Source organism: Amphiprion ocellaris, chromosome 8, assembly GCF_022539595.1.
Source record: "Amphiprion ocellaris isolate individual 3 ecotype Okinawa chromosome 8, ASM2253959v1, whole genome shotgun sequence".
Lineage (NCBI taxonomy): Eukaryota > Metazoa > Chordata > Actinopteri > Pomacentridae > Amphiprion > Amphiprion ocellaris.
Window position 1 is genome coordinate 9313142 of NC_072773.1, and position 8481 is coordinate 9321622.

The window sequence follows — 8481 nt, forward strand, 5'->3', positions numbered from 1 at the left end:
CGCATGGCACAACACAGGAGGGCCACGACCACAGGCCAGGACTCAGCAGTCCACCTCCACCTCAAGGAGAAGGGGCACTCCTTTGATGACCACAAGGTGCGCATTCTAGCCAGAGAGGACAGATGGTTTGAGAGAGGGGTAAAAGAAGCCATTCATGTCAAACTAGAACGGCCATCTTTGAACAGAGGAGGGGGCCTCAGACACCACTTGTCTCCCACTTACAACGCCGTTCTTAGAGCCCTCCCAAGGAGGTGCAGCCATCTGTCCCACTTGCAGTCAGGTGACCCCCAACCACCCTCCTAGAGGGCTGGGAGGGGTAACGACCGCCCATCAAAGGCTAACGACTCACATTAACACCTAACGAGTCTGTTGGTTTCGGGTCTTTGTCCACTTGTTTTTTGCCACCACCCTCCTGGTGGATAAATATCTGGTACTCCCCACCAGGCTTTCAGAACTGAAGAAGCCTCTTGGATGAGAGGTGAAACGTTTTCGACTCACACGAGGTTAGTCCAGTTGCCATAACTTATGCTTGCTTGAGACTTATCATGACCTGGATGACTGAGAACATCCACAGATTTTTTGAAAGATGTCTCAAGTAGGAACTGTTGTTCAGGTACTTGGTTCCGCCCGTGCGCTAATTAGTGATGTACGCCCTCAGCTCAGAGAAGCATGACATTTTTTACAGCCAGAAAAATAAGCTGTTAAGAAAGGTTAAGACCTCATTTCTACCTCAAGTTGTGGTCAACCAGCGAGGTATGTTTTCTATACTGTGTTTGTGCAGTTTTATGTTTGTTTGCCTTGCCTTATTGCTTCTTTATGTTGCTTTTAGTTCGACGGTGGTTCAACATGGTTTCAATGTAGCAGATGGTGGTCAAAGGTGCCTCAAGTGTCCCATTGTGGCATCTGCAACTCCGTGGTGTCATTAAAAGAATGAATCCATCAGTGAAAGAAGTCTTTATTGACTTTTAAGACTTTAAGAAGAGGTAGAAGTGATATAGATCATACATTTAACTTCATATCAACGTCTGTCACGCACATGCGCGTGCGTGCGTCATCTTAACGCCATGGAAACAACGATGACGCGCAGCCGAACTCCTATAAAAGACCTGCTGCTCTTTCGACTGTCATTCTGCACTTGGATTTGGAGCTGAGCTGTTAGAGAAACTGGGAGCTGGACTCTGGAGATTTGAAACGCTGGAAAGCATCTGAAGAATGGACCTTGTTGAAGAACAAACTCGGTGGATTACTGACAGAAGAAGAAGAAAACCGACCCGCTGGACAAACGGATCAGACAGAAGAGCAGCTGCTGTTTGGAGGCCTGACAGACCTGGAGAGTCAGCACACAGGTAAGAAAATAAAAGTGGTGTTTCTGCTGAGCATGCCTCCTAAACTGACCTTCAGAAACACCTTGGACGCCATTTCAGGAGAAAATTTAGAATAAATTGTTGAATTTAAAGTTTGTTAAGTAACAGAATGTTTGAGGACCTGTTTGAAAAACTGTTTTGGTGATACAGACGGTTTCTTGGTGTAATTTCCATATTTATTTTATGTGAAAAGTTGAGGGAAATGTATGGAATGTGCTTTTAATGCTGTAGTCATTTGGGAAAACTGATATTTTGGTTTGAGGACATGGATTTTTCTCGAATTTGGTGTTGAAACTTTTGGAAACAAAATGGCGTCCAGGCCATTTTTCAAAAAATGCTCCAAGTGTTTATTTGTGGAATCCATGGAACGGTCAGCAGAAGTGTTCGGAGAGGCTTTATGACCTCACAGCGTCCAGGCTCAGAGATCGTAGCTGAGTTTAGCTGCTTGTTGAAAATGTTGTTGGACATCGGGTCTTTTTCAGTTCAGAGCTGATCCTGTCTGTGAACGGATGTTACGATGTTGTTTAAAACGCACAGTCAGGTTTGTGTTGTTCTGAACTCAGAGCTGAACTGAACCAGTGTCGGTCTGATGCTCCACCTGTTATTTCATCTCTCCGAGTCAAACCGAGCTGTTCTGCTGTTTTCTTCCATAACCGTGTGAGTAACTGCGTGTTTCCTGCCTCCTGTCCGATGTTTGATTTCCAGTTTGTAAGCTGGAGAATAAGAGGCTGTCACAGTAGCTCCCACTTTTGTGTGCTTATTTCGGATGAGGCCTGTTGCTGACTGCTCATAATGTCAACAAGGTTCAGCGTTATTCTGAGTGGTTTTGTTCACTGCAGCTGATTGACTGTATCAGTGTTTCATAGCTGATGGAGAATGTGGCCTCATAAGCTGACCCTCTCTTCAAACTCTCGGATTCCTAGTTGGTTTGTTAAACAGTAATATTCAGATTTCCTAGAATTTAATTGTGGATTTTTCAGAAACATCATTATACCTACAGATAACCCATTTACTGCCTAAAGCTGACTGTGGGTGACATTCTTTCTTTTGACTATTAAATACCTGTAGCTTTATTCAGCATCAGAAACTGTAAGTGCTTCTTCAAACTGATAGTGATGATTCTATTTACACACTTTAACACTGGTCCTGATGGTAAATAATGTTCTTGTTCTGGATGAATCCTGAACTCCATCAGAGATTCCAGGACAGTTTTTATTCAGATAAAGCGTCATTACACTCTAAAGGACTTTTCAGTGTTTTAAATGTCTGACTGCAGCTTTGCTCAGCATCAGAAACGATAAGTGCTTCTTCAAACTGAAAATGACTGCATTGAATGGTCTGGAAAGCCGTGTTTTTCCTGAGACCTTTTCTGGTGGGTTCTTTATTTAACTTTCTGTCCCTGTAGCTGCTCACAGCCATCCAGACTGAAGAATGTTGGCATAATACAAATATGAAAGCACATGGCATCATTTTGGTGAATCAAAACACAGACCTCAAATTCATCAGCTTTGGCTTTGAGTCCTCCAAGCTGCTGAAGCAGAGCTATCATGTAAATATTAGATAAGGGTGGGTTTGAAACATTATGTCGGAACTTGATTTATGTTTTGGTGATCTTTTACTATTTAATGCTATGCAACCAACAATCATTAACATGTGAAACTGTCCAGGAAGTCATTGTGTTTGACTTTTGTTTTCCACCCTCAGGTCTCCTGATGTGATTGTGGACCTTCCCACCTCTGAGACGACAGAAAAGTGGCCTTTGAATGCTGTTCTGTACACGTTTTATAAAATGCACTATTTTTTTTGTTCTTATTCTTTGCCTTGTCTTCTCTTTTATTGTCCTTTTTTCATCATGTTTTCTGCCTTCTTCCTCTCCTACTACTCTTCTTCTTGTCTGTTTTCTAATCCTTCTTCTTCCTCCCTCTCCTCCTTTTTCTCCCCCTCTCGTCATCTCATCCCTTTCCTTCCATTGTTTTGTCCTCCTCTTTCCCCCTTCCTTCTGCTTCTACTGCCTCCAGTTTTTTTCTCCATTTTCTTCTCCTCTTCTGTCTTTTTTCCCCTTCCTTTGCCCCCATTCTGCTTTTTCCTTCATGTTCTCTTCCTTTCTCTTAACTACTTTTTCTTCTTCACCTTCTTCTCTCCCTCGTTCCACTCATTATTCTTTCGATTCCTTCTTTACCTCCATCTTCTTTTCCTTCTCCTTCTGTCATCTTCATCATCTCTTCATCCCTCTACTTCTTGTTTTCCTTTATCCTTTTCTCCACCTCCTTCACTTCCTCCTTCTTTTCTCCTTTCTTTTCCTTTTTCTCCTCTTCCTATTCTGTCATCTTCTTAGCCTTTTCTCTTCTTCTGTCTTCTTGTCCTTCTTTCTCCTCCCGTCATTTTCCTCTTCTTCTTTCATCTCCTCTTCCCCCCACCCTTGTTCTCCTTCTCCCTTCTCTATTACTCCTCCTTCCATCTTTCTCTTCTTTCTCCTCTTCCTTCAGTCTTTGTCTCCTTCTTTCTCCTCCACTGTTTTTGTTTTTGTATTTGTTTTGTCATTCTTTTCATTTTTCTCATTCTTTTATTCTCCTCCTCGCTTCATTGTCTCCTTACACAACTTCCTTTACTCCTTGTTCTTGCATTTTCTTTCTGTCCATCTTCAGTCTCCTTCATTCTTTTGTTCTTCTTCTCCTTCTTTTTGTCACTCTTGTCTTCTCGTCCTTCTTTTTCCTCTATTTTCTTCACATTTTACTTCCTGTTCTACTTATTCTTTTTCATTTCTTCCTCTATTACTCCTTGTTCCCCCTCTTTCTACTCTTCCTCACTCTATTGTTTTGTCTCCTCCTTCTCTTGTCTTCCTTCTGTCTTGTCATTTTCTTATCCCATCTTCCTATTTTGTTACTCCTTCCTCCTCTCCTTTTTTCTTCTTCTCTTCCCCTTTCTTCTTGAGTTGTCCTCCTCCTTTCTCTCCTAGTACTGCTTCTTTTCCAACTCTTCCCCTCTTTCCTTGTTGTTCTTTCTCCTTCTCTTCCCCATGCTTTCCTTTTGTCTTTTGTTTTTTCTCCTTCTTTTGGCTTCTTCTTTATTCTCCTTCTGTTTTTCATTTTTTCTCCTCTTACTCCTCTGTCTTCTATTTATTTCTCCTTCTGTCATCTTTTCCTGCTTCTGGCTTCTCATTTTTCCTCCCTGTGTTCCCTCATTCTTTTCTTCTTCTTTTGCTTCCTCCCTTTTCTGTCTTCTTTCTCTTTCTTTGTCTTGTTCTTCTTCATGTCCTTCTTTCTACCTCCTCTGTCTTTTTTATCCTTTCTCCTCCTCCTTTCTCTTCTTCTCCTTCTTTCTCATTTTCCTTCTTTGTCTACTCTGCTCTTCCTCATTCCTCTCTCCTTCTTCTGTCTACTTTTAATTATTCTTGTCTTCCTTGAGTTTTCTTTCTCCTTCTTTTTTTCTGTTTCTATTTCTGTTTTTCTTAGTCCTCTCGTCTTTGTCCTTCTACATTTTATTTCCTCTGGCCCTTTCTCTCTCCCTCCTGCTTATCCATCTCTTCCTCACTTTACTCCTTCTGATTCTTCCTCCTCATTCTCTTCTCCTTTTCTACCTTCTTTTTTCTGCTCCCCATTCTGTCTTCTCCTTCTTCCTCCTTTTCTCCTCCTGTCCTCTCATTCTTTCTTCTCCTTTTCATTCTTGTTAATGATCTTCCTGTCTTCTTCTCCTCCCTTGTTTTTCTCCTTCCTGCTCTCTGTTCCCCCTTTTTCTTTGTTCTCCTTCTTTCTCTCCCACTATGTTTTCATCTCTTCATCCCTTTTACTCGTTGCTTTTCCTTATTCTTCTCTTCTTCGTCTTGTTTTAGATATCTTGTGCTTCCTCCTTCCCAATCTACTCTCCCTCATTCTTATCTCCCCTTCTCTTCATCTCCTCATTCTTTTCTTCTCCTTCTGCCGTTGTCTCATTCATTCTTCTCTGCTCTTCCTCATTCTTCTCTTCTCCTTTTCCTTCTGTCTACGTCTTATTCGTCTCTTCCTCGTTCTTTTCTTCTTCTACTCCTTATTTTTCTCCTTCCTCTTCTCTTGTCCTTTTTCCTTCTCATTCACCGCTTTTTCCTTCATGTTCTCCTCCCCCTCCTAATGCATCTACTACTTTTCCATCTCCTCCTCTTCTCTTCTTCTCCTTTGTCCTTCTTCTGTCTTCTTCCTCCTCCTTTTCTGTCTTCCTTTTCCTCCTTTTCATTGTTTTATTGTCCTGTCTTCTACTCCTCCTCTTTTCTTCCTCTTCTCTGTTCTCCTTTCTTCTCCTCTTCCTCCTTCTTCTACTCCTGTTTTCTACTTTCCTCTTCTACTCATTCTTCTTCATCTCTTCCTCCCTTTACTCATTGTTCCTCTCCTTCCTTCTTCTCCTTCTCTCCCTCATTCTTTTAGTCTTGTCTTCTTCTACTCCTTTCATTCTTTTCTTCTGTCTTGTCATTCTTATTCCATCCTTCTATTTTTTCTCCCTCCTTCTCTTCTTCTGTTTTCTTCTTTTCTATCCCTTTTTTCTTCATCCTCTACTCCTGCTAGTTTTCAAACTCTTAATCCCTTTACTCCTTGTTCATCCTCCCTCTCCTTCACTTTCTGTCCTCTCCGTTCTTCTGCTCCTCCTTCTGACTTCTACTTTTCTTCTGTCTTCTCCTTCTGCCTACTAGTTTTTTCCTCTTTCTGCTCCTTGTTCTGTTCTCTCCCTCATTCTTTTATTCTTCTTCTGCTTCTTCTTTCTTCTCCCTTTCATTCTTTCTCATAGTTCTCCTCTATTCTACTACTCTTACATTTTTCTCCTTCCTTCTCTGTTCTCCTGTTTTCTTCTCTCCCCCTTTATGTTCTACTCTGTTCTCTCCTACTACATTTCCATCTCTTTTCCCTCTGCTCCTTGTATTTCTTCCTCATTCTTTTCATCTCCTCCTTCTTTTCTTCATGTTTTCTTTTCCTCTTCCTTCTATCTTCCTCTTCTACTCCATCTTCCAGTTTTTCTTTCCTCTTTCTGTCTTGTACTTTCTCCTCCTCCTTTGTATTTATCTCCTTTGTCCTCCTTCTCTGTGGCCTTTTTCCTCGTCTTTTTCATCTCTTGCTTCTCTTCCTCCTTCTTCTTATTCTTCTCATCTCCCCTTCTCTTCTTCTCCTCATTCCTTCTCCTCCTTGTCTTTTGCCTTCATTCTCCTCTTCTTGCTTTCTCCTCTGCTTTTCCTTATTCTTTTCTTCTTTTTCTGTCTTGTCATTTTTATCATCCTCCTTCTGTCTTCTTCTATTCTTCCCCTCCTATTTTTTTTTCCTTTTCTTTTCCTTCTCCCTCCTTTTGCCTTCATGTCCATCTCTTCTTCGTTCTACTCATTCTTCTTCCTTTTCTATTCCTATTCTGTCTTTTTCTTTTCCTTCTTTTTCTCGTGTTTTTTTCTATCTTTGTCTCATTGCACTGCTCCCTCTTCTCATCTCTTTTTCCCTTTTCTCCTTCCATCTTAATTTTCTCCTCTTCCTTGTCCATTTTTGTTCTCCTTCCTCTTCTATAACTCATTTTTCTTCATCTGTTCCTCCCTTGACTCCTTGCTTCTCTTCATCTTCTTCTCCTGCTCTCCCTCATTCTCTCCTTATGCTTTTCATCTTGCCTTTCTCTTCTCCTAATCCTTGTATTCATTCTTTCCTTCTCCTCCTTTTCTTTTTTTCTCTTACTCAGTCTCACCTTCTGGTTTTCTACCTCATTCCTTTCTATACCCTCCTCCTTTCTCCTACCTTGTCATCTTCTCTTCTTAATCGTCTTTGTCTCCTTACAGTACTCCCTTTTCTCATCCCTTCTTCCCTTTACGCCGTTTTCTTCCGTATTGTTTTTCATTCTTTTCTTTTCCTCCCTGTCATTCTTGTCTTCTCCTCTTGCTTATTGCTTTTCTTCTCTTCCATCTTTTTCTACTTCTCCTTTTTTCTTTGTTTCCCCCCTTCCTCTTCTACTACTCATTCTTCATCATCTATCCTTCTCCTTTGTCCTCCTCCTTTATGTCTACTTCTCTCTCCTTCGTTGTCTTGTCCTTTCTCCATATCCTTCCTTCTACCCTTTCTGTCTCCTTTCTCCTCCTCCTTCTCTGTTGCCTTCTTCCTCTTCTTTTCATCCCTTCCTCCCTGTGCTCCTTGCTCATCTTGCTTCTCTTTCTGCTCTTCCTCTTCCTTCTCCTTTCCTTCAGTCTTGCCATTCTTTTCTCATCCTTTTTCTACTTGTCCCCTCCTATTTTCCTCCTTCCTCTCCTCTTTTTCTTCTTTATTTCTCCTCTGCACCTTTTTTCTTTTCCTCTCCTACTATTTCTATTATTTTTCCATCTCTTCCTCCTTTTACTCCTTGTTCATCTTCTTCCTACTCCTCCTCCTCTTCTCCTTTTCCTCTTCCTCATTCTTGTCTTGTCCTTTTCTACCTCATTCTTTTCTCCTCTTCCTTTTTCATGTCCTTCTCCTACTTTGTCCTCCTCTTTTTGCTGTTTCCTTCTCTTTCTCCTTTTGTTTGTGTCTCCTTTCTTCTCCTTCTGTTGTCTTCTTCATCTCTGCATCTCTCTACTCCTTGCTCTTCTTCCTCCTTCCTCCTTTTTCTAATTGTCTTTCTTGTAAGAAAAAGGAAAAGATTCTTCTCCGGTCTTCTCCTTCATTCTCCTTTGTCACCTCCTTCCTCTTTCCTTCTCCTCCTCCTCATCTGATTGCTTCTCCTTTATTGTCCTTTTGTCTTTTCTTCCTTCCGTCTCCTCTTTTTTCTTCTTCATTTGATCCTCCTCCTCCTGCATCTTCTCCTTTCTCCTCCTCTATCTCAAACTCCTTGTTTTTCTTTCTCCTCCTCTTTGTCTCATTTCTCCTCACCCTCCTATCTTCTCCTCCCTCCTCTTCCCTTTTCACCTGTTACTTCATCTTTTCCTTGTTCTTCTTCCTTCTTCCTCTCTCCAGCATGCTTTTCTACTCCATCTCTGTCTTTCTGTCCTGTATCTTCTTTTTCCATCTTCTTTCTCCTCCTCCTTGTCTGTGTTGTTCTCCTTTCTCCTCCTATCTTCATTTCATTCTTTCTCTTCCTTCTGTATTTGTCTCCTTCTGTCATTGTCTCCACTTTGCCGTTCTTCTCTTCTTCCTTTTTCTCCATCTCCTTTTTC

At 41.4% G+C, this 8481-nt stretch overlaps 1 protein-coding gene across 1 annotated transcript; it reads left to right on the forward strand.

Annotated features, from left to right (window-relative positions):
• Positions 1-672: 672 nt before the first annotated feature.
• LOC118471605 (uncharacterized) lies at positions 673-8059 on the forward strand. Its single transcript, XM_055012629.1, has 2 exons — positions 673-1346; positions 3069-8059. Exon 2 carries the CDS (start codon positions 3128-3130, stop codon positions 4766-4768), a length of 1641 nt encoding a protein of 546 aa, XP_054868604.1. The 5' UTR covers positions 673-1346; positions 3069-3127; the 3' UTR covers positions 4769-8059.
• Positions 8060-8481: the final 422 nt, after the last annotated feature.

Excerpts from the sequence above, each read along its gene's own strand:
- LOC118471605 (XM_055012629.1), top strand. The coding sequence starts at position 3,128 with ATGCTGTTCTGTACACGTTTTATAAAATGCACTATTTTTTTTGTTCTT.